Below are 26109 nucleotides of genomic sequence, written 5' to 3'. Positions count from 1 at the left end.
TTATTTTTTGTGTTTTGTTAATTTATTTATTTTTAATAAAGTTACATGGAAAATTGCTTGCTCGATTTTTTTTTTTTTTTTTTGCCACACCCAGTACATTTGGTTGCACAGTCCGCAGAAGCATAGTTTTGTGATTAAAGTTATGCTTGTTTGTGCTGAAGGAAAATAAATTCTTCACTAAGAATTTTGATTTAATTTTTTTTGCAAAAAGTATTGAATTTTTTAAAATCTTTTATACAAATTATATTATTATACAATAACTTGCATTATCAAAGTTTTTTTTTGTGTTATTATTTTATTTTAACATACAAGGAGGGAGTGGGGGAGAGCAAATTGCATGAGAATTTAAGTATAGGAAATTTTTAATCACTTTTTGCTGCGAATTTTAAATAAAACTTCTGAAAAGTTGAAAAAATTCATTTTTCAATTTTTCCGGAGCGAAAATAAACCCCTTCTGGAAAAAAAACTTTTTTTTCCAAAATTTTCCATTTTTACCGATTGTTTTCATCTCTAGAGTAACTTGAACAAAGATAAAATTTCATTAGTTACGGCTATTTATTGTAAGTTTAGCTAGACTTAGCCATTTCTTTTGTGTTTCATTTTTTCAAAAGTATGTTTATAAAGTACTTGCCAAAATGTTTCCTTAAATATTGTGAAGTATATAATATTCCAGTATGCATAATTAAATATAATTGTGCTACTGAAAGTATAATTTTCCTCTTTACCCGTGATATAGGACAAAATAACTCTAAAAGTTTTAGAAAACCTATAATATCAGCATGAATAAAAGAACATACTGAGTTTGAAGATTAAGACAGAGGACCATCTCATCTCAATAGCATTTGATATTGAGTTACAAGTTTGAAGAAATTTGTTTTATCCATGAATAAGTATATTTGACAAAATACAATAATTTACTTCAACCATCCTGCTGCTATGTTAAAAAAAAAAAAAAGGTTTCAAACTTTGCTAGCAAAACTCGTCTATTTTAGTAATAGTTTTTCTTTCCAGAATAAAAATTGACGTTTAAGCAACATTTGCTCCAATGAATCTAATTTTCAATGGAAAGCAGATGGCTTTTCCTTCTGCTATCAATGGCAAATGTGCATATTATGTCATTGATGAAACTATCAAACTATTATCAGTCAGTACAAGTTCGCGTACGACATACAATAATCCAGTTATAACTGCTAGAGCTGTTATGTTTGCTACAAGCACAAATATTAGGTATGTTTTGTGTCATCAGTTAAAAATTATCTATCTTGAAAGTTAGGTTCAATAATAATTTAATGAAGTACCCATAGCTATTTTGGAGATATGAAATTATTGTTTTATCTCAATTAACAATTGAAGTTCTACATTTCCTTGTCTCACATTTATCTCAGTCATCAGTGAAAGGAGCATATAAAAAAAAGTTTAGAAATCAGGCCTAAATCCAATATTAATAATTTTATTTGTTTTTTACACATATAGCAACTATTTGTGGCTAGGTAAGTGTTTTTACACGTTAATTTTATGCATCTATATTTTTTCAGGTAAAAGATTTTCTTATTTAGTGAATCCACATGGACCATTACAGTAGTACACATGACCTATTAAAGATAATGCATGTCTGGAACTACTTGAAAAATATATTAATGAAAGTACTATTATTGTCTTCAAGTGGAATTTCCTACAAAAATTCAGCCACAAATTTTTAGGCAGATCGAAAAAGCTTTTGTAGAGTAAAAAAAAAACATTTCTTTTGATGCTTTTGTTGAAGTTATTATTAGTGCTTAAGATATAAATTTTATCCACTATTTTTTTTATATAAATTTCACATTATGCCAATACATTTTTTTAAAAATTGAAATGAATGTTGATATACTTGCTTTTGCATCATTTATATAGTTCTTTGAATTCTTGTAATTTCACACAAAACATTAAGAAAATGCTGTTGTTCTGAATTTTATTTTAAGCTTGTAAATCAAAAACCAGTTTTGAATTTCTTCAAGCAAATAGTAGAAATACTGCTCTATATTCTTGCAAAATTTGAAAGTTGTCTAAAGTTTCCCTCATTAAACTTTTGTGTCTGTGTGAAGGGGAAAATCATGATTTTACAAAATGTTACTAAGTTCAAAACTGATTTTTGAAGACAAAGGAGTTAAAATGCAACTTCAAAAATAAGGTATTTCTTTTATGATACTTAGCACAATATTGGGTATTAATTAAAGTTTGAGATTAAAAAATAAAATGCTTAATTATGAGAAAACTGAAATATTTTCAGTTTTTGAAACATGATTAAAAGTTAACTATAATAGATTTGAAAAAAAAAAAAAAAAAAAACTGAAAGCAGATGAATTGTCCTACTCTATAGGTTACAACAATATGTAACTTTTATGTTTACCTTAAATAGTTAATGAAATACAAGCCTTCAAAAATGCTACATTTAGCATTTATGAGAATACTGTACAATGTGACCAATTTTTAATCTCATGTACCTACTAAAATAAAAAAAAATATGAAGCCAAATATTTTAGAGGTTTCTATATAGGCATAAAAGGAACCTGCATACCAAATTTCATATAAATCTGTTACCATGCAACCACCACTTTTTTTGTCATTTTTGCTCATTTCGTATGGAATGACCCAACTTTCACTCCTGTATTTGCATAATTATTTTCAAGGAACTGAAAATTTCATGCTGCAGACTTTTAGAGAACATACATTTGGAATATGGTTTTTAATCATTGATACAGAGCATTTATTTCATACTCAGTCGCTGTTGAAAACAACTTATAGCTTTTTGTGCAAAAAATTTTTTTAAATGTCTGCTTAGTGCTTAAAGTAATTTTATATAAAATCTATTAATTCCCATTTAATTTGAAAATATAGTCTGCTGGATTACCCTGTGAAGAAGAATGCATTAATGAATGTAGTCATTTGTTTGAAAAGTTTAAACATCCTGACGATAAGGTAAGTGTTATTACCTTCAGTATTCAACAGTTTCTTTTTGTGTAGTTAATATAAATAATTATTTTGGTAAGTTACATGTTTAAATCCTTATTTTACTTAACAGTTTATAACATCCTATGCCCATTTGGATGATTCCCTATAAGAACTCATTTTATGTTAAAATCCTTAAAATATCATAAAACATTATGCTTTAGAAAGTTGGAAAATTTCTTATGTTTCATGCAGTTCAATTCAAATTAGTTAAGAGAAAAATACTAAAGGTTAAAATTAAAAATAAAATGAACTGTATATCATTAGGAAATTTTAAAGAAATAAACATTAGTTTAATTTATTCTCTATTACAAATTCTTCTAGTTGAATGTAAAAAGACATCACTAGAAGTTCTTAATTTATCACACCCCAGCAAGGAAAGTGACACAATTAAAATATATATATATATATATATATATATATATATATATATATATATATATATATATATATATAGCATTGAAGAAAATCAAGGTTTTATGCAAAAGTAGTTTTAAGTGCAGGGTGTTTGCGCAGCTAGAAAGTCATGGACTTCGACTATGATAAAAAATGGTCATGGAAAGTCATGATGTTCAGCAAAAAGTGTTCAAAAATCATTGAAACTGACAACTGGTCATGGATTTTGAGTTCAAAAGCCTGCATTTTTATCGAACTGTACAGATTAGATGAAAAATTAAGGCATCTTAGCTGTTTATAATTATGTGTTTAGCATTATTTTAAACTCTTCTTATATAATTATGTAGTTAAAGACTTGTTAACTTCTAATTTTGCCGCTTTCATTCGATGCAAAAATGTTACAGCATTTGCATCGGTGTTGATTCAAGGTACTCATAAAAATTATCGTTAAGTTTCAGCAGTGTATTAAGTTACTGAAGCTTTAAGAAAATGAAATTGGTCTAAAGCATTGGTTCCGAACTGGTGGTTCTCTAAAGGTACAAAGGGGGTTTGCAAAAATAATATTGTAATACATGAAATACACCGCCAGCTCAGTCATTTCCAGCCGAGGACTGCAGTTTCGTGCTTATTAGCACTCAACAGCCCGGCATAGGAAAGTGACTGAGCTGGAGATGGAAAACCTCTTATGAAAGCCATGTGCTAATAAGCACGAAACTGCAGTCCTCGGCTGGAAATGACTGAGCTGGCGGTGTATTTCATGTATTTCTGCTTTATCCCTGGCTCATTGGTGGTAATTTACTGAATATAATATTGTAATGTCGTAATTTTAACATGTTTGTTTGCGAAGAAGTCTCATGTTCAAACCTCTTTCGTTCATCATTTATTCAGATGTTTCTTGCACATTCACTCTTTGGATACAAATATTATCATGTGAGTTGACATTCTATTTTGTAAAACTAAAGAACTAAGTCTGTCATAAGACACGGGTTTTTACTGTTTTCGTTAAGCATGATAGAACTGAACCAGTGCCGAAAAAGTTCAACTTTTGATGAAAGCATATAAATACTTCAGTTTTCTCAGGTTGATCAGAAAATTAGATTGAACTTGTTGGTCCATTATATGGAGCATATGCGAGTGTCTGAAACATCTTTAGTTTATTTTTAATGCTTAGTTTAGTTTCTTTACCATTTGAATGCGACGAAGAGCTATTGCGCTTCTCTTGTTCTTCGCCGAAAATTCAAGTGAAGCAATAAGTGCAATAGCGCTGCTGTTTGTAGCTATAATTTTTACATTACCAAAGACTAAAATGTACTTACAGCTTTATTGATGAAAAAAAAAGAAGGAATGGTTAGCAACCCGGAAAAAAAAACTTTAGGGAGTGTGAAAAAGAAAAAGAAAAAAAAATGTTAGGAAAAGTTCCTGGATGAAGCTTGTGAAAGTGTGAGGTACGTCGTAAAAAAAATTACGAAGTTAAAAAATGAAACTTAATTTTTCACTGTATATTCAAAAGGAACTCGTGAAATGTGCGATAAAAACTCTCTTGTAATAAGTGAGCATAAAAATATTTTTGTTGGTAAAATTTACCGTTTATGTAACAATTAAAATTAATTTCAGGCGTCTCTATTATTTTTCAAAGATGAAATAAAATAAAAAATTACTCGGCATTTTATTCCGTACCTTTAGCAAAAGGACAAGAATTCTTGTTGCGTCATTACGCTACAGACAAGCCTTGATTGTTTAATGGACTCTAGAAATCGTCTGCAAGCTCCGAAGAACAACTCAACGCAGCATGCGCGCCTAGCTCTGTTTTTGGTTTTAGCTTGTTCGCCGACTTGCTCGAATATGGTTGTGTTTTTGTAGAGCTCCCGCAACGGAGCGTAGCTTTCTTCTACAACAGGGTATTCGTCCCTAAAATTGGAACAGCTATATTGGTTAGCTGGAAATGATTACTTTAATCATGTTGTAAATATGTGTAAATAGTTTATGAAGTCTTTTTTCTAAAAGCAATTAGTCATCACTGAAAACAAAACTTACAGTCCACTTATAATATCGCCGAATAAATTGGACCTGAATTTTCATTGAAACTATTTATAGTTGAAGAAATTTGTTACTAATCATGATGGAAAAAGATAGTATAGTTACTCATCAGAGTAAAGAACAATTAGTGACTCTTAATCGCCAAAGAGGTGCTTACAAAGGACAAATAACAAAAATAGCAACATTCCTTGAGGATGGAAGAACAAAGGATTCCTTGGAATATCAAGTTAAATTGGATAATCTACACAAGCTCATTTCGAATGTGGATGAATTGAAATTGAAATATTTTGAAGTGGTTATTGATGAACTTTTTTGAGTTCTTAACAAATTGCTTTTGGTCACCTTTTAGTTACTTTTTTGTCACCTTTTAGTCACCTTTGTTTTCAAATTTGTCACCTTTCTCACCTTTTTTAAAGGCCATCAGCAGTCCTCGGCCTGACCTCCACGGAATTACCCGCTTGGGAAGAATTTATAGCCTTTTTGCAAAAACGATGCTTAGTTCTAGAAAATTTACATAGCAATGCAACCGTAAAACCTAAGAATTTAACATACGAAAAGAACCAAAAATTTAAGAATTTGATGGTAAAGAATAATGCCGGTGAAAGAAATACAAGTTGTAGTGTTTGTCAATCTATTTTCAAGTGTGATAAATTCTTAAAATTAGAAGAATATGATAGATATTTAACAGCAAAAAAACTTAATCTTTGTCTGAATTGTTTGAGTACTAAACATAAAATTGTGCAGTGCCCATCAACATTCCTTTGTTCCATCTGTTCGAAAAAACATCATAGCTTGCTTCATCGAGAGGAGTGCTTGGCGCCAATTAGGAATCGTAGTCTAAATAGCGACAGCAATAGCCTCATAAATAAAAGGATATTCCTTCCGCTTCAAAGGATCCCGGCACTAAGAATGACGTATCGTCTGAAATTTCGCAATCGTTATGCAGCGAAATTTCTCGATCAGAACATATTTCAAATAAGGTGTTGTTAGCAACTTCTGTTATTTATGTGGAAGATTTAAACGGCGTTAGAATTCTAGTTCGTGGAATTTTAGATTCTGGAAGTCAATTAAGTCTGGCCTGGAATAGGTTAGCTCAGTCTTTATCAGGGAAGATGGATAAAGCTAAAGTATTAGTTTCGGGGATCAACGGAACCGTTTCTAGTATAAAATCCAAAATGCAAATACGGATCTCAAATAAAGATAATTCTTTCAGTAGAACAATTGAATTCTACATTGTTCCAAAAATAACAACTTGGGTGCCTTCAAATGATCTGGATACAACAAATTTAGAAATACCAAAGGATATATTGTAGAACTAGCTGATCCTAATTTTGGAAAATCTGCTAAAATAGACGTGCTTATTGGAGCTGAACTTTTTTTCAAAATCCTAAAATTTGAGAAACAAAAAGTTTCTAACTTAATATTTCAAAACACCGTCTTCGGGTACATAGTTTCCGGATCACTAGGGAATCAAAGTTTGCAGACATTTTGCGGTCTAACCAAACAAACTGATGTATTAGAAGAAAATCTTCAAAAATTTTGGAAAATAGAAAGTGTTGAGGACGAATTTATTCCTCTCAGTGACGAAGAAAAAAAATGCGAAAATCATTTTTTAGAAACATATCACAGAGAAAAAACAGGAAGATTCGTAGTTACTAGGGATACAGGAAGATTCGTAGTAGCCGCTAAAAGAAGATCCGACAGTTTTAGGGATTCAAAATTAATTGCTGAGAAAAGATTGCAGCAGTTGTGAAATCGTCTGGAAAAAACTCCCCTAATGCGAGAACTTTATTGTAAGTTTATTGATGAGTACGAAACTCTTGGTCACATGACAAAAATCAAGGTAACACAGAAGATGCAGGTTGTTACTATCTTCCACATCATGGAGTTTGCCGTTCTGAAAACCCTACAACCAAGCTCCGTGTAGTATTTAATGCTTCAAGCCCTTCAGCAAATGGTAAATCATTGAATGATATTCTTTTTAAGGGACAAGTTAAGGAAGACCTTTACGAAATAATGATTCGTTTTAGAAAACATAGGTTCGTGTTTCTCGCTGACATCAAAAAGATGTACAGACAAATATTGATAAATCCAGAACAAAGAAAATTATTAAGAATTTTATGGAAATCCAATTCTAAAGGCCCGGTAGACACCTTTGAGTTAAACACCGTCACTTACGGCACATCGTGCGCGCCTTTCTTAGCAATAAGAACTTTGAAACAGCTGGCTGAAGAAGAAATAGAAAAATTTAGCAAAGCATCTGAAGTCCTTAAGAATGATTGTTATATGGATGATGTCTTAAGTGGAGAAGACAGTATTGAAGCTACACAAGAACTTCAATGCCAACTAATAGAACTTTTGAAGTCTGCTGGAATGCACCTTCATAAGTGGAAAGCAAATGATTCCAAATTACTTGATTGTGTCAATAATGGATCTTTGGAAAATCATTCTTTCTTAGAGAATGAAACTAAAGCATTAGGAGTGACTTGGAAACCCACACCGGATGTCTTCACTTTCAAGGTAAAAATTGAACACCGTGAAAAATTAACTAAAAGGACTATACTCTCGGACGTTGCGCGACTCTTCGATCCCCTTGGTCTAATTGGACCCGTGATCACCAGAGCCAAAACCTTCATGCAAGAACTTTGGAAACTAAAATTAGACTGGAACGACCCGGTTCCAGATTTTATAGCGAATGCCTGGATACATTTTACCAACTCTTTGATATCTTTAGAAAGTTTGACCATTAGTCGTTACATTTTGACCCCGTGTGCAAAACTTATAGCGTTGCATTGATTTGCTGATGCCTCATCTATTGCCTTTGGAGCCACTGTCTACCTCCAATCTTCATCTCATTCCCAAACGTCTTGCCACTTAATAAGTAGCAAATCTCAAGTAGCTCCTTTGAAAACCTTAACTATACCTAGACTAGAGCTTTCAGCATGCCTGTTATTAAGCAAGTTAGTGATCAAAGTTTTGAAATCTTTAAAATTGGACATTGAAAGTGTCTATTTATATACTGATTCTAAAATAGCCTTAGCATGGATTGAAACCCCGCCATGGAAACTAAAGACTTTTGTGAGCAATCGGGTGGCTAAAATTCAGCACCATACTCAGAACTTTCATTGGCACCACATTGTGTCTGGAGATAATCCCAGTGATTTAATATAGCGCAGCTTAGATGCTACAGACTTGGTGGACAATTCCCTTTGGTGGTATGGCCCAGACTTTCTCACTCGTCCTAATAGTTTTCCTGAACCAGCAAGCCCTCATCTATCATCAGAGGACCAGGGAATAATATTGGAAGAAATGAAGGACATTTCTACTGATACTTCCACTAAAGAAACTACCAGCCTGTGTGGACTTACAAACTTAGCTGTTTCACCAACACCTAATGACTTTAGAAATGATCTTTTTTCTATAAGCAATAATTTTATGAAACTAAGTAGAGTTTTTAGTTTTATTTTTAGATTTGTTTATAACTGTCGAAATTTAAATAGCAGAAGGTCAGGACCACTGACAGCAATAGAGCTTAAAAGTAGTGAAACCTATTTGGTTAAACAGGTACAAACGATTTGTTTTTCTGAAGATATCCAAAATCAGAAAAACCAGAGTTGTCTCTCTGGTAAGAGTAAATTAAAGTATTTGAACCCTTTTTTAGATCCAGAAGGTGTACTTCGAGTAGGAGGTCGCTTGGACCATTCTAATCTTAGCTATGAGAAAAAACACCCAATTGTATTGCCCCACGACCACAAATTGAGTGAAATTATCTTTGAATATTTTCACAAGAAGTTTTTTCATGTTGGACCACAAGCTTTATTGCATCATGTCCGGCAAAATTATTGGATAATTAATGGAAGATCACTAGCTTGTAAAATTGTTCATAAGTGTTTAGTCTGTTTTAGAAATAAACCTAGAGGAATCGATCAAATAATGGGAAATTTACCCTCAGAAAGAGTAAATCCTAGTCCTCCTTTTAAGGAGTGTGGAATTGATTTTTGTGGTCCTTTCTCCATTAAATACAAAAATCAAAGAAAAGGGACTCTCAATAAAATTTTTGTAGCATTATTCGTTTGCCTCGCTACCAAGGCAATACATTTAGATATAGTAACTGATTTAAAATCAGAATCACTCATTGCTACCCTTAAAAGGTTCTTCGCTCGCAGAGGTAAAAGTTCTACAATTCTAACGGATAATGGCACTACTTTTGTTGGTGCAAATACTGAGCTGAAACAATTGCATGCCTTGGTTAAAAATCCTGACGACACTTTAAGTGATTATTTGGCTGCTGAAGCTATTAACTGGAAATTCATCCCTCCCCGCTCACCCAATTTTGGTGGATTATGGGAGGCTGGGGTGAAATCTTTTAAACACCTCCTCAAAAGATCAGTAGGTAGCTCCCCATTAAACTTAAGAGGAATTTTGGACCTTGATTGTTCAAATAGAAGGCATTTTAAACTCTCGCCCTTTACTACCTTTGTTGTCGGATCCTAACGAAATTGAAGTCTTAACTCCAGCTCATATCTTGATAGGTCGACCAATAACTTCGATAGCGGAACCAGATATCAGTAGTATTAGTGATAACAAGCTATCTAGTGAGCAAAAAATCACTAAAATGTCACAAAATCTATGGAAAAGATGGCAGCACGATTATCTTAACCACCTTGAACAACGAAATAAATGGTTCGTTGAAAAGAAAAATCTTAAAGAAGGAACAATGGTAATCATTAAAGATGAAAATTTACCCCCTTGTAAATGGTCTCTAGGTCGAATCCTTAACATCATTGCTGGTTCTGATGGAAAGGTTAGAGTGCTAGAAATTAAAACACCATCAGGTGTAGTAACCAGAGCCATATCGAAAATTTGCCCTCTTCCCATAGAAGGGAATGAATAATTAGTATTCATGGACATTTCAAATTTTCTCATTATTTTGTATTTCTGTCTTATATTATTTTGCATACTTGAATTTATTTTAGTTTATATATTTAGTCAAGATTGTAATCTCATTGCATGTTGAGACATTTCAACGGGGGCCGGTATGTTGCGTCATTACGCTACAGACAAGCCTTGATTGTTTAACGAACTCTAGAAATCGTCTGCGAGCTCCGAAGAACAACTCAAGGCAGCATGCGCGCCTAGCTCTGTTTTTGGTTTTAGCTTATTCGCCGACTTGCTCGAATATGGTTGTGTTTTTGTAGAACTCCCGCAATGGAGCGTAGCTTTCTTCTACAACAGGGTATTCGTCCCTAAAATAGGAACAGCTATATTGGTTAGCTGGAAATGATTACTGGAATCATGTTGTAAATATGTGTAAATAGTTTATAAAGTCTTTTTTCTAAAAGCAATTAGTCATCACTGAAAACAAAACTTACAGTCCACTTAGAATATCGCCGAATCAATTCTTCATCACTCAAACGATTAATGTACGCAGTATACTGCCGTGCTAAGCACAAAAGTTGTATCTGCAGTCAAGTTCAAAATGAGAAATTGCCATTTAAAGTTTTGCTCCTCTATGTGTTTGATTCTGATGTAACTTTTTCAGATTTTTTTAAAAAAATATTCCCGTTGACAAATGACTGTAAAATGTTGTATTTAAGTGAAATACGTGACAAAGAACCCCTTAGTAATCGTAACTCAATTTTGATAAAAAGTGCAGATACGACTTTTGCATTTAGCACAGCAGTATATCCTTATCAAAAAACTAGATTCATAGTCCTTTTCAAAAAGATGTAAAAACTATGAAGGCTTTTTATGTAACTTTGCGTTAGATTGACTGCAGAGGACCCCCAAAAAATGTTTGTTTAGGTTCACCCACTTTATTAATTGGGCCCTGAAAATGTTGTATACAAAGATCCAATTTGTCATATATCATGCGAAGCAAATATATGCATAGCAAAAACTTACAAGTTGACCTGAGTATTTGTTGAAGCATTGTTACAAGACTTGCCAGGTATTTACTCCATGTAATGAATTTTCCTGCGCGTAACTGGACTGCAGACCGACTACAGAACTAATATGCTTTAAGCAATCTTTGTTTCAGAAGCCTAGACTTGATTTCAAAATGCTTAAAAAGGAGTAAAAATTGCATATTTTGGGTAAAACAGCAGCACTTATCTGAAAAAGTAGAGCTGCTAGAGAAAAACTTTCATATTTTGATTCAAAGCCCCAAACGTATCTAAAATCCGTTCTAAAACTCGGGGCACCAAAAAAAAAAAAAAAAACATTTTTGGGTTCCTCTGTGTTATTTATTATTGCTAGAAATCTAAAGTAGATGTTATGCCACTTGGTGTCCCTTTATTTTTTTAATTTATTTCTTCATTTACACTATTTCTTTAAATAAAAAAAGTACACAAGCATCCACAAAGCATCTTAGATTAGAATAATCACACACACAGTTCGTTCATTACTTCTTCGTTGATGGGAAAAAAAGATTATTCGGTTTTAACAACTTCAATGATATAAATCAGCAGAAGCCAAAATGAATGATGTTTCCTTCCTCAATATGTATTTTTATTATTAAACTGAAAAGGATGATCAGTAAATGGGGAAGTAGGCAAATTTATACTGATAAGTCAATGCATCAGTTGCAGTTTTTCAACTGTAGCAAATAAAGTCACTTACAGTACATTAGTAAAAAAGAAGAGAAAGATTGAACATCTGGAACTATTTTACAATTATCTTCAAATCTTCAGATACAAAATGCTTTATAGAATCTCCAGTACCAGAGGGGACCTCCCATCGTGTCTCATCCAATTTCATGACTCTTAGTAGTTTTCTTGGAATTAGGAGTCGGAGGAAATGGCAACCACTCCGCCAAGCCAGTTCAACATTGGCGATGAATGCATGTCATCTGTTCCTAAATTTTGGCCTTTGTATCAAATCATGTTTCCATTGGTATGGTTGCTTTCTCGGCAGAAGTTAAAAACTGGTCATGGAGTGGTTTTTCTTCTTATATCTCTATTTTCTTTGGTAGTGCCATATGAATATCACCTGTGAAGGCTATTTTTTAATATTTAATTCAGTTTTGCACACTTTCTACACTGTTTTGTTTTTACTCTATACACTTTCATACTACAGGTTCATGTTTGTAGAAAATTACTTTTATTTATAATGAATATATTTATTAAATTTTATTTAATAAATATATTCATCATTGTTTCTTGTTGAAGGTATTCTTCTAACTATACTACTAAAATTTATTTTGGAAAAATATTTTTTCCACTGATTAATCGGCAAAAATTTGGCCAATTATAAATATTCTGCAAAGTGATTGATTATGGCCAATTCATCGGTATTGCTGATTAATGGGTGTACAGTCCAGTCCCGACTCACGTGAAGAATACGTTCCAACACCCCTCGTGTAAGCCGAAATTTCGCGTTGTAGCAAAGAGTATGTTAACGACTTTTTGATAAACATAAACAATTATTTTAGACACTTGTAAACACTCTTCACACTGCTTTAAAACATTTCTTAAGTATATGTCAAGGTTTTCCACATAAATAACTCATATTACATTACATTTAATAAAAACCTACGTTATTCAATATTTTACGACTGTTATGATGCACAAAATCACTGATCAATGGGAAAGTGAGAGAAAGTGCAATGCTGCATGTACAGTACACAGCAATAGTAATAACAAAATGCAATACTATTACATTATTCTACAGTAGATAAAGAGGAATACTTGATATAATTAAAAAACAGAACATGATGATGGTTGGTGCTGTGAAGCTCATCCATTTGATATCAATGTCCTCCTGCATATCAAGGGTCTTCACGTTTTCTTTAATTTTATGAAACTTTCTCTTCCCTAGCTTAAGCTGAAACAGCACGCTTAGATACTATAATGTTAAATTAACTTTCACATTTAGAGTGGAAAATACGGAGTGGTTATTTGTATACAGTAACAAAGCGATGATTTAACTAGTACGGCATGGGAGCCTTCCCACTCCAGTGATTAATCCATTCACGAAACCAATATTTAGTAGCTAGTATCGAAGACGATACTTACGCCCAGCGATTCCTTAATGAAAATTTTCGTATTGCGGGCGAGGAATTCACGTTAGCTCGAAAAATCGTTACTCGTGAAAAACTTGCTTTATAGCCGTTTCACGTAAGTCGAATCGCATTGTAGTTCAAGTTGACTGTATCCCTAATTTATTGGTTAGTTTTTTTTTCTGTCTTAATCAATAATGCGTACTTAAAGTTCAAAAATATTTCTTCTAAATTATGAAAATTTAGTAATGTATCACTATTGATTATATTGTTTTTATACCATCATGCACAAGTTATTGTAAGCTAACTTTGTGCTAGTTTTGTTGCAGGAAAAGGCAGATTTTAAATCAATAGCTAGTATGTTTCCTCCAAATTTTTAGTTTTGTTATTTTCCTTACCAGGGTGCAATATCTTGCTCAAAGTTAGACAACCATTGCAAGCACAAATATATAACAGTTTGTTTCCATGATTCACCCACGATCTATCCGAGATCCCCCCCCCCCCCAAATAAAAGGAAAGTTTGATGAACGTGTTTTTAATTTATAAATTTATTAGTACATGTATAGCATGTAGAATTTCCATAGTTGTTTTTATGTGTCATTTTATTACTGAAAATATTTTTATTTTTACAGCTTCTGGCTCTAAAACTTCAAGAAACCTTGTTATTTCATATGAGAAAAAAAGCTGAAAACAAACTAGCATCTCTTCAAAGTAAATTTCATTTGTTTTATTTTAAGATGGTACTTGTGTAAAATTTTGTATGACTCAGCTTATACAGCATTTCATTATTATAATTTGACCTGTTTTCAGATTAAATCTTCTAATCAAAATTTACTTATAGTTTATTGTTTTCCTACTTTCCAAAAAAAAATTTTTTTTTATCCTTCACGAATTTCAACTGAATAATGTTAAACAGAAAATCGGCTACATGCTTATTTTGACATTTTGTGTTCCATAATTTTAGTAAATTTTAGTAAACAATATTCTGTTTTAAAGACGTATGACGCTCAAAATGTCCGCATTTCCGTCGTTATTATACTTTTCAGCACCAGACGTGATTTTTTATGCTTATTGAAATCCAATTTCATATGTTTCTGTAGCATTCTATCATTTTTACTTCCTTTTGCAAAAAAGGAAGTATTGTATTTGCAAACAAATTTTCACTCAAGAATCAACTTTAATTTCCATTTTGCTCTCCCCCAAATGAATTGTGCTCCCCCCGCTCTACTCTGAAGCAGTATTTAGTGTTCCCATGAGTTGAGTCCTGTTTTGTCCATATGTGTGGATGCAAATAGTATAAGTGCCAACACTACCTTTTTTGACAATTGAGAACATTCATCTTTTAAACATCTTAACTCCTTTAACCGCATCACTCTAATTTCTGTTGCAAGGATGAATAATAAAGCCTTTTAATTAAGTTTTTCTTACGTTTGTACTGACATAATCAAAAGTCGTACTTTAACCATAACAGAGTTTTTAAATCTGAATTCATTTGAAACTTTCTCTACTGTTCATTGGGAAATTGATGATTAGAAGCAGTACTAAGACTTTTCTAGTGTTCAATAATTTCTTTACTAATCTCTCTCTTCTGTCAACCCCTTCATCTTCCTAAAAGCTCTTTTTTAGTGGGAAATAATAACGTTAGAATTCACAAAAGTTTTTCAAATTCCTTTTTTTTTTTTTTTTTTGACATCGCAATTTTTTCTCGTGACTTTAAATGCCTCACTTTATGACGTAATGCCATGAACCTGCAGAGGAAAATTCAGTTCATTGTTTTTTGTGAAATTGATGCTTAAGTAGGCATGATTAGCCTATGGCACAGTGATAGAGTATAACGCTCCTCCTGAAATTTAGGGACTACACCCCTACCCCCGCCACCGCATTATTTCATAAAAATTCAATAACATCAGCAATTCATTATGAAGCATTAATAGTGTTTGTTCTTAAACCAAAGATGAGTACCTTTTTCAGTTATACTAATGAGAATGTTTTTTTTTTTTTTTCAAAAGTGTACTTATTTTTGAAATTGGTGTTTAACAACAACAGAAGAATATCTGTACAATAAACACAATTTATACATTAACAGAAAGAAGAATGAACTATATCTCTGATGCAGAGAAACTGTTCCATTCTAATATGAAATCTTGGCTAATTTCTCTTTCGCATTTTTTAGCCAACATAAATTTTTGCATCTACTCATTGGAAAGTTTTTTACAATATTTCACAATTGAGCAAGCTTCACTGCATTGAGCTGTTTAATAAGTGACTCAGTGAGAAGCACTATTTGCTTTGCCATCTACTGTTTTTATCATATGAGCTGCAAAATATATAACTTCAAGAGTTCATCGCGCTTACAAGTCAAGAATTCATCAGTTTATCTTTATACTCGTTATAAACAGATTCCAAATAACGAGCATTTTTGCAGGAACCCTACTGCTTAAGCGCTGGTTTACAAGAATGCGTTTTCTCCGCTGCGCTTCATGTCGATGACCTCAATGTCCGTTTTGCAGTGCAAAGGTGGTTTTGAAGAGGGCATCAATTGAGCTCAAAAACTAGTCCAAACAAGGTTCCAGCTGAGGCCAGGTAGAGCAGATGTGAATATGCATCCCAATATAGAATCATAATGGGCCCAAATGGGGAGGCACGGGCGCACAGGGCCCGTGCCTCTCTCCCAGATTGCCGAGTTGAATGCTTTTTACAAAATGTTCTTCATTGATGAAGAGAAGAAAAGTATGCGTCTTCAAAAAACAAAGTGATTTTAATAAGACATAAATAATATTTTTTGGCGGAAATTTTAATTTCGTTAACAAAATCTTTGAATTCAAAATTTTTAACAGTTACAAGTTATTGATTAGCTAAATGCCCCCCCCCCCCCTTCCATCCTATTTCTTTCCTTTTTACTTCTTTTTTCTAGGTTGTCTGAAAATAAGAAAGTCTTCAAAATGCTACTCCTCCAAATCCCCCCCCCCCTGCCAAAAAGAATGACGAGAATCTCAAGTTTGGTTTCCAGATCTTCAAATTTGTTAAATTTCCAGGCGAAAGACTTCATGTACCTAACAACATCACTTAAAATTTCTTTCAAAAATTGCTTAAAATTGTTCTCTGAGCCTCAATTTTGAACAGAAAATATTTAAACTAAGGCCCTTGAACTTTCTTTCTTTTTTAATAGCATCAAAATTTAGATTTCCTAAGTGGAATAGCTTATGAACCTCCTTTTTTCCTAGAATATTGCTTAATTTTTTAGAGCTTTAATTTTGAACATTTTCCAGGGAGAGTTCCTTCCTGTAAATTATTCAATGTTTGTCTAATATTTGGTTTTTGTAACTTCAATTCAGAAAAATTGGAGGAAGCAGGAAAAATTGATTTTAATCTATTTTTCAAAAAAAAAAAATCAATCAGCAGCAGACCCTGAGTTCTGTTCCTTACCCGTAAATCATGTTTTTAAGGGTTTAATTTCTACAAATTTTGGCTTCGTACCCTGTGCCCCCCCCCCCAAAAAAAATCACCAACGACCCTCTAAAATTGCATTTTTAAAGGGATAAGTTTCTAAGTTTTCCCGAGGGAGAATCTCCTGCCCCTAGCCATCTGATCCCCTCCCAGAACTCAAATACTTTTATCACTTCGCCAAAAAAAGGGGGGTAACAGGATTTCATCTTTTTCAAACAGAATAAGTTTTTGCAAAATGATTTGCAGCACTCAAGAAGCAAATACATATTACTTTCCAATTTGACATTCAAGTGGTATTTTATGATGAATACCCCAAATGGTATAACAAGAAGACCGAAATGATCTTACTAAAATTCAAAAGAGAATCATGGTCACTCAACTATCCTTTCAGTGCTGGACATATTAATTTTTGGGGGGGAATCAAGAGAGAGGATACCTGCCACACACACAACACGCTCTGGATTTTCTGTGGTTACTTTCCCATTCTCATCGAGAGATTGAAACCATTATTAGCCTGCATTTCAAAATGTGATCTTACTGTTATATTGATTCCAACCTACCTGCACTTTTCAAAAGTTTCAAATAACTATTTAATTAAAATAAATGCTTCTCCTTCTACTTAAGGCTTATGAAAATTTTCCCTTGGATTTAGGACTTCTATATTTTGATTTTGGAAGTACAATTAAATGGCCTAAATTTCAAGTGCATTTATAAAGACATTGGGGTACTTCAAAAGAAGGTTTTAAATAATTTCGGAAAACAAATCTCGCAAAATGGATACGAAATTAAAACAAAAGTAATGATAAATATATTATGCTCCCCCTAAGTCCACATGATATCAATACAAATTTTTTATTATTTTAAAGCAATAATATAAATGAATAATCTCTAAGACATGGAAAGTGTTAGGTTATGCACATTAAATAATATTTTGCTCATGAAAAATAAATGAGAAAGAAAGCAATAATTTCCAATTTTGAAAACCCTCGCAGAAATTTTTCTGGCTGTGCTACAGCAAGGACATAAAAAAGCATCGACATAAAAAAAAAACATTTCCCCCACTGAAAAGCTTGCTTTGACCCTCTGGTAAGCACTTTTTTCTTTCTTCATAATGTCAAGAAATATACATTTGAATCAGTTCAATGTTATGAAATAAGAAGCATGATTAAAACTAGGGATGCACCCAAACCATATTTTGCGAATAACAAATTGCAGTGCTCCCAACTGATCCTTTTTTTAAATATGTCTATTACTGATGTCAGTCTATTACTGATGTTAGCCTATTACTGACGGTTAATCAATTCATCACAATTTCTAATCTTTAAAGCTGATGAGCTTTTCTTCATCAGTAAGCTCACGCATTTGCGTCTCGGTTTGGGTCCTCAGCAATGGCCCAGCAGACAGCGATAAACCAAACAAGCATGGATCATTCCGCTGTGTGTCAAATCGCGGCAGAGGCTATGGTGTACGCATGCACCGAAACATCTGTGACACATTTGAATCGGCTAGAAAGCACAGCCTTGGAAACCCCTTTAGAACTAAAGTTGTTTGAGATAGTTTTGATGCACATTGTAAAAAAGTAACACTCGGAAGATTACTAATTTTTAAAACTTAAAATGGCTAGTGCTGTTCCTACAATAAAAAATATGTCTTGGCTCCTTGTTAGATATCTGATTCTCTCAAATTTCATTTAATTTTTGCCCCATCCAGATGTTCCTTTGTAGCTCTGTAAGAAAACCCTGATTTAGATTAGTAGTTAAGGTGAGGGCTGTTATTTTTTTTCCCCTCTCTCATTTCAAAGAGTCGTTAGTTTTATTAAATTTTTTTGTTGAATAATTTGAATGTTATTGGAGAAAAGAAAGAGTCCAAATCTCGTGGCACCCTTGAACGAGCTTTGTGTAACCTTGGGGTTCTGTGGAACACAATTTAAGAAGGGGGGGGGGGGGGGAACTTAAGTGTTTTTCATGGTTTTTTTTTTTTAACAAGAAAGAAATAATCTGAATTTCTTTAAACTTGGAGGATATTTTATTCATCTTTTGAAGCACACCTTGTAATTTTCTGAAGTCACTTCCACCAGAATTAGTGGAGTTAAAAGCTGCTGTCCATGGGCGGTCGCCATCAAAGTTTGTTGCTGGTGTGGCTTTCTCCTAAACAACATATTTCCCTAGAATTTGAACCTAATTGATCAAAAAAGTTAAAAATTGTGCGTTTTTGAGGTGTTTAAATAATTAATGTTAGGTTTTTCTACCATTTTTTTTCACACTTCTTGCATTAATTTTTTTTTTTTACAAAAATATTATCAAGGAGTTAGATTCATATGGAATTCAATTGAATAAAAAATATTCATACAAATTTTCAGAACAACTAGTCAATAACTCTTTGAGTTAGAATGCACACCAATTGAAAAAAGTTGTTTCGAGAAAAACGATGAAAAAACATGCTGTGAACGTTTTTGAATCTCCACAGTCACTTTAAGTGCTCATAGCATCAGAACTAATCTGAATTTTTCCCTCAAATTTTGTCAACATCATGGCATAAAACTAGTCCGTGTTTAAAAAACTGGTCAGTATTTACAGAATTTAGTCAGTAAAGTCAGTTTTTTGCAAATGTACTAAATAAATAATTTTAAGATAATATTCACTGCCAACTTCTTTCATTTTTTGATAAACTTTTAAAAATGCCAAAAAAGCCATCAATTGCTAATATAGCAGCCCAATTTTGTCAACCTGGTAGTCTGTTTTACTCACTAAAAATCTTTGCTATTCTTTTATTGGATTGAGATGCTTTAGTTTCATGGAAAACCTAGCTTCCCCCCCCCCTCCCCCTACTCTTTGATATTGGGTATATTCTTTGAAACATTTTCCTGTTTTTGCCCAAAGTACACGGTGAGATAATTTTTTTCGAGCGATAAGATGTACATGACAGCTACATTTGTGTACAATATCGAGATCAGTAAATATTTGCTATGTTTAAATTCTTATTTTAAATTGTTGCCTTCAAATTTCTTCATAAGTTCTTGCAGTACATGTGAATATACACCCTGTCTCAAAAATTTAGACACAAACATAAAATACATTTCACAGTAAACATGCGAATAAAGTAGGTATGATATTTAATTTCATATGTGTATACCAACAATAAACAGTACCACAAGATAAGGTTAATTTATCAGAAAAAACATCATGCAGGAATGCCCACCTGGGGGGGGGGGGGAGGGTCATGGGGCAGATTGCACCATTGAAATTTTTAGGAAAGTTTGTTTTGAGGGGTATTTTGATAATTTTTTGGGGGAATAGGGAAGGTCTTTTGCAATGTTTAGAAGAGGTGCACCCATGATCTTAGAGGGGTGAGCACCCCGACATCATATGTTGAATTCATTTAGAAAACAGAAAATTAAGTATCTTATAATTTTGACATTTTTTCTGATTGGCAAGTGGTGCTCAAAAAATGGATGGGGGTCAGAAGTGCGGGGTGTTAGGAGGTGGCACCCCTGAAGCTATTTTTTTTTTTTTCGTTTTGTAAAATTAGGCTATATTTTTAGATGTTAGCTTTCCTTTACTGATTAAAATATAAAAGTATGGAATGTGGCCTCAAAAATCAGGACTGATGGAAACCGTAAATTTCCTCCTTTTAATACAAATTTGTATTTTTATAAATTAGCATAAGAAAAGTCCATTTATTTGGCAATTTGTAACAAGAAAATGAGCTTTCTCGACTATGAGCAAGTATTAGAGGAACATCTCATTCCAATACAGAATTTGCTGGGCGGACCAAACTATATTTCAGCAAGACAAAGTGCCTACTAATGCAATCAACTCAACAAATCTCTATTTCAACATGAATAATATCAATATCATAGAATGGCTATCGGTTAGTCCAAACTTAAATCCTATGTTAAACATGCGGCAACATCAAAAACGGAGCGATCGCCCCTCCCAAAAGGAGCCCTGCTTCTGTATTTTCTCCTAATTGAGGTCCAGAAATGATAGTGTAGGCCGTCTTTGATATGACTTTAATTAAAGGAATATGGTTCAAAACTCCCTCCCAGAAACTTTTTGGAAGAAAAATTTCAAAAGGGCGATTTTAAACGATCTTTGGTGATATCTGGAGAAAACCAACATAATTATAGCACAAATATACAGATAGTATATTTGTGCTATAGTTACGTTGGTTTTCTCCAGTTATTTCTCAGCGCAAAGTTATTTCTTGATCTTTGGCGATGTTTGGACAGGATGTTTGGAGACAGGATTGTATATATCTCGGGTAGTGTTAGGGGAAGGAATGGGTTCAGTGACATTCATCTGGTAATTTTGCGCATCTGAAGTTCCAAAAGGGATAATTTTAGACGGCCTTCAATGATATTAGAAGGAGGGGGACCCGAAACATTTCTCCAGAATCATTACGAAATTGAATTTAAAAAATGCAATGTTAGAGTAGATGTAGATCAGATATGTTGGAGAGGTAAAGGTAGAAAAAGCAATCGCCCGCTGCTTGATAAATTTCTGGATCCGCCCTTGGGCGACATTGGGCACCAAAATTATATGAAACTGGAGGCCAATATTTCTCGACACAGGGATAACTTGTTACTTACGATGGAAAATCATATGTTTGAAGTAACTAGAGGTAATGGAAACATAATTTCATATTTTCATTTGTAACTGTTTCTCAACCTTAAAAAAAATTCATAAATTAAAAAGTTTTTGTAATTATGAGACACCCTATTTTCTAGTTTTTAAATAAATTCAACACATGGTGTTTTTAAAATAAATCACCCTAACTTGTGTTTAACTTACTGGTTATCATTATAAATATTATCATTATGATATACATCCCTCCATTCGTATTTTTACTGTGAATTGTATTTTATGCTTGTGTCTATATTTTTGGGACAGGGTGTAGTTTTTGTACATGCAAGAATATTTGCTTATTAATAATTAAAACAATCTTCTGAATGTGTTCTGAGTTTTACTGAAAGATGTTTTTAACTAAAAATTAACAGGAATAAGTGTATAGTTTATATATTTTTCCCACTTTGTATTTCCGAATTTCAGAATTTTTCTTAAAGTTGTTTTTCCACTGAGTTTTCAAAGAAAAAAAAATGTGAATGAAAAACTGCTATCAATCACTTAATAATATTTTAAACAGTTGCAAAATCTTAAATTTATTTTCCTAGTTTCAGAAAAGTTTTATTCATGATACATTAAATATATGAATTAAACTAAACTTTCAGTCAAAATTTGTACTAAATTAACTGCATATTGTGTTGCTGCATATTACAAACAAAGCTACTATCTACTTCACTAAGTACGATACCCTTTTTTGTTGCGCCTAAGTTGGTTAATTTTTTTTAATTTTGTGCAGTATATGGTCAGTATTTAGTCAGTATTAGTTAGTATTTTATAAATTTTGGTCAGTAAAGTCAGTATTTTTGACCCTCCAAACAGTTTTACCCCCTGCAACATATTCTTGAATAGTTTTACAAACATTTTATGACATAAGAAAAAAAAAGTGGATTTTCTGACCAGTCTAAACTGGTTTCCCCCCTTAAGAGACTCTGGCTTAGACATTAATAACTTTGTTTCGATGGTTATTTTCAGCCCTCATTATACTGTATGTTTCATTGAGATTTAGCACTTCCTTTTTGCCATGCTCATTCAAAAATTTCAAACCCATTTCATCTAAGTTAGTTGAAGTGAGATTTGAGGACTCCAAAAAATTTTGAAATTGAAGTCTAAACACTTGTAGGCCATCTTTGGTGAGGCAGGCAAGATGTGCAAGGGTTCTCCCCCAAAAATTTTTTGAAGCAGAAGTTTTAAAAACGCTATTCCAGACAAACTTTGTTGAACTAAGGGGAAACAAAAGAGTTCAAGATCTCTCCCCAGAGAATTTTTCAAAGTTGATGTGTTAGAAATGCTATTTTGGGCAATCTTGTGGACTTAAAGGGGGTGAAATTTGTAGGCTCCCCTATCAATATTTTTTTTTAAATTGAGATCTTAAAAAGCCCAATTTTTAGCTATATTTTTAGTTAAGGGATGGACTGTAGGCTGCGAGATAACCTCCTAAAATTTTTCGAAACTTAAGTTTTAAAAATCTTTAGGTTTTCTTTTTTTCTTAAGTTCGGAGGGCTGTAGTTTACTAATTTTAAATATTACTAGAATTTCAATATAAACAAGTAGAAAATAGTGATGAAGTGCCTTTTTGAGGTTCATCATCAAGAAAAGAAAGGATAAAACCAGTTAGACAAAACAATGCAGTAATTCTGAAGCCATTATTATGTTTTTCAATTTCAGTAATAAACACCTTTTTTTTAAATCAAGAATATGAATGCAACATTGTGCATTCATTAACTCGAACTTACCATGGAGAAAATAAAACATTCACCTTTTGTTTTGACTGTAGAATTGAAAGTGTTTCATAGATGTTATACTACCCAGTCTTCGAAAAATATACCAGATTCCATGTAACTATTTGTTTTATTTTTGAAATGGTTGTATTAGAGTAGACCATAAAATAATACATTGAAAATGTGAACATTAATTAAAATAACTTTTTTCTGAGATATTTTTTCCCTCAAGTTGCTTTTTATTCTTTTTTTTTTTTAAGTGAAAGATATGATTCTACTGATATTTTTCATATTGAATATTTTATTTACAGAATCTTAAGTCATATTTTAATTCCGAGTGGTTTGAAGTGGGACACAATATTCTTCTCCTTCTAAAGCAAAATATTTAAAACCTGTTCATAAATTACTCAAAATTAATTACTACAAACAATTCACTCACAGTTGTGTACAATATTGATTAATTGGGTGATAATTGTTAGAATTAATAAAGAAAATTCCATAATGTTGGACTAAATCTGTGCTACTTTCACGAAAATATAGTATTAATAAATGTACTGTAGTATAAAACACAAATCGTCTTACCCTAATTATGAAACATAAATCATCAAAACATCATTCAAAATTTGCAAAATGCCTCATACCAACCAAATTATCTTAAATTTTCTATTCTGTCTGTGATAACATCAGATATAAAATGTAAACAACAATTTCAAATGTCTGCTTTTTGAACTTAGGATTAGTACTTTCATTTTGTTTTGATAATAAGGCTCTTTTTTTTTTCTCTTAGTGTACTGTTCTTCAAAAAGCATGTAAAAAATACTCTGCACGATTAATTCATGAAAGCTCTAATTATTAATCACTCTAATTAATTTTCGTTTTAATGGATATTTCCTCCCACAAATAAGATGAACATTGTAAGTTAACGTCAACTTTCATGAAATATTATTCTTTTAATTTGTGTATTTCATATTTAAATGTTCTCTTATCTAACAGTGAATGTAAATGATTTTTAAAAACTACATTTTATTTTCGTATTAATAGGGAAACTAAGATGACAGTCTCTCAAACTTTTTTTTTTAGTTTGGACAATAAAGCTACTTTTTTCTGTGCAGTAAATGCTATAAACTCTGTGTGTCATAAGTGGTTGATTGTATTTAAGAGGTAAAATTTAAAAAAAAAATGTATACATTGAAACCTGTGTAAGTTGATCACTTGCAGTGCACTATTTTAGTGGTCAAGTTAAACAGCTGGTCAACTTATAGAGGGTGAATTACATGGTATAGATCTATTTCTGTGCCTGAAAATAACGGTCAACTTAGAGAGATGGTCAACTTTACAGGTTTTACTGGATGTTTTAAATATGTTTCTTATGGTCCAAAAACATTTAAGGAAATTGCTTGAAAGGCAAAAGGTTTGAAAAACAAAAGTTCTACCATTGCTTAATGAAAATGTAGCCTGCAAGTTTTCGCAATGGCTTTTTTTTTAATTAAAATTACTCAAATTTATTTCCATTGGAACGAATGTTACCTGATAATCTTATCTCCCCCCCTCCCGATTTGGCATCTTCTTTTTATGTCTTAAAAAATTCAGTTCTTTATTTGTTAAAATTATTTGACAGATTTGCACACCTTATGTGCTAATCATTTCTTGCTCGTTGTTATGAAGATATTGAACAGTTATATAATAGTTTTGCTTACAATATTCTCAAAGAATATTTTGTTCAGGTTCTTTTAATCGATATGCTGATGGTGTCAGTGGAACCTCTCAAAGTCTTCCTCCAGATGAAGTACCTATTAATCCTTCTAGTGATGACCAATCAGGCAATGTAGTATCTCAATGGAATTCTGATGTTTCAGATCAAAGACAATGGTTAGATGAAAATGCAACCCAGTCTCAATCATTAGACCAAGCTCAATTGCAAATCAATAGTTTCAAAAGTAGAACTGAGGATTTGGAACGTCTACACATGAGTTTGGAGAATATTAGAAAAAGAGTCATGTCATTCCATCAAATTGCAGATAATAAAAACATGGTAGGTAACTTAAAGAATTAATTAATCACTTATAGTATTATTTAAAAATTTATACATATGTGCAAAAGTTCTTGAAAATTATCTTAATATTTTAAATTTCTAATAACTCGTATGTGTTTAAACTGCACACTGATTTTCTTTAATGCTCAAGTGGTCAATTACTGACGAATCACCCTATGTCAGGCATCTCAGAAACTAGAGCCTTGCCAGTGGAGAAGTACGGCTAGAAAATAGTGTAGGTTGGAAAGGGTAAGTTTATGGAGGGGGGGGGGGTGAGGGAACTCTGTGCTAAAGCTACCATGGTGCCCACCTATATTACTCAGGGTTGTCCTATTTTGTCCACCCTGGAGAAAAACTGCCGGAAAAAAACTACCCGGACAAAATGTCGTTTTGTCCATTTTGTCCACTTTTTCAGTAAACTGAAAGTTTTTAGTTAAAAGTTGAAGTTTGAAAATAATAAATAATTATATAGATTCTTCATATTCAAGTAATATTTTAATATAAAAATAGCATGCAAAGATGTGTATGTAAACAATTGATTGTAAAACATTTTAAAGTGAAAATGAAAAAAGTAAGATCTGTGGAAGTTTATGTAAGTGTTGTATATAAATCAAATGATTGTTAATAAGTTATAATGCATGTAATAGCATTTAAAAAACAAACACATCAGCAGTAAATTTTAAGATGTTTATCTCTGATATGGAGTCCCATAATAAATGCATTTATAAAATTAAAAATATAACGTTTTTAAAGGTTGGAGTCTCAAAACATTAAAAATCAGATGTAAAAAAAAAAAAAAAAAGAAAAACTATTTGATACCAATGAAAAAAATGTTGACATGAAGTTAAATCTGTTCTGGTAATACAAATA

General features: G+C 32.3%; 1 protein-coding gene across 2 annotated transcripts in view; it reads left to right on the top strand.

The window, feature by feature from the left end:
- The window catches only part of LOC129218670 (uncharacterized), a 267197-nt gene that overhangs the window by 71512 nt on the left and 169576 nt on the right, over positions 1 to 26109 (top strand). Inside the window, exons 8-10 of one of the 2 annotated variants that reach the window (XM_054852990.1) lie at positions 2875 to 2955; positions 14050 to 14128; positions 24932 to 25239. In XM_054852990.1, the coding sequence (XP_054708965.1) occupies positions 2875 to 2955; positions 14050 to 14128; positions 24932 to 25239 (468 nt within the window). Of the gene's footprint in view, positions 1 to 2874; positions 2956 to 14049; positions 14129 to 24931; positions 25240 to 26109 lie in introns of those variants that run through there. The other variant, XM_054852991.1, reaches the window with a different exon arrangement.

This window comes from Uloborus diversus, chromosome 3 (genome assembly GCF_026930045.1).
Source record: "Uloborus diversus isolate 005 chromosome 3, Udiv.v.3.1, whole genome shotgun sequence".
In the NCBI taxonomy this organism is placed as follows: Eukaryota; Metazoa; Arthropoda; class Arachnida; order Araneae; family Uloboridae; genus Uloborus; species Uloborus diversus.
Note: the sequence above shows the minus strand (reverse complement) of the source record. Positions and strands in the feature narration are given on the sequence as shown.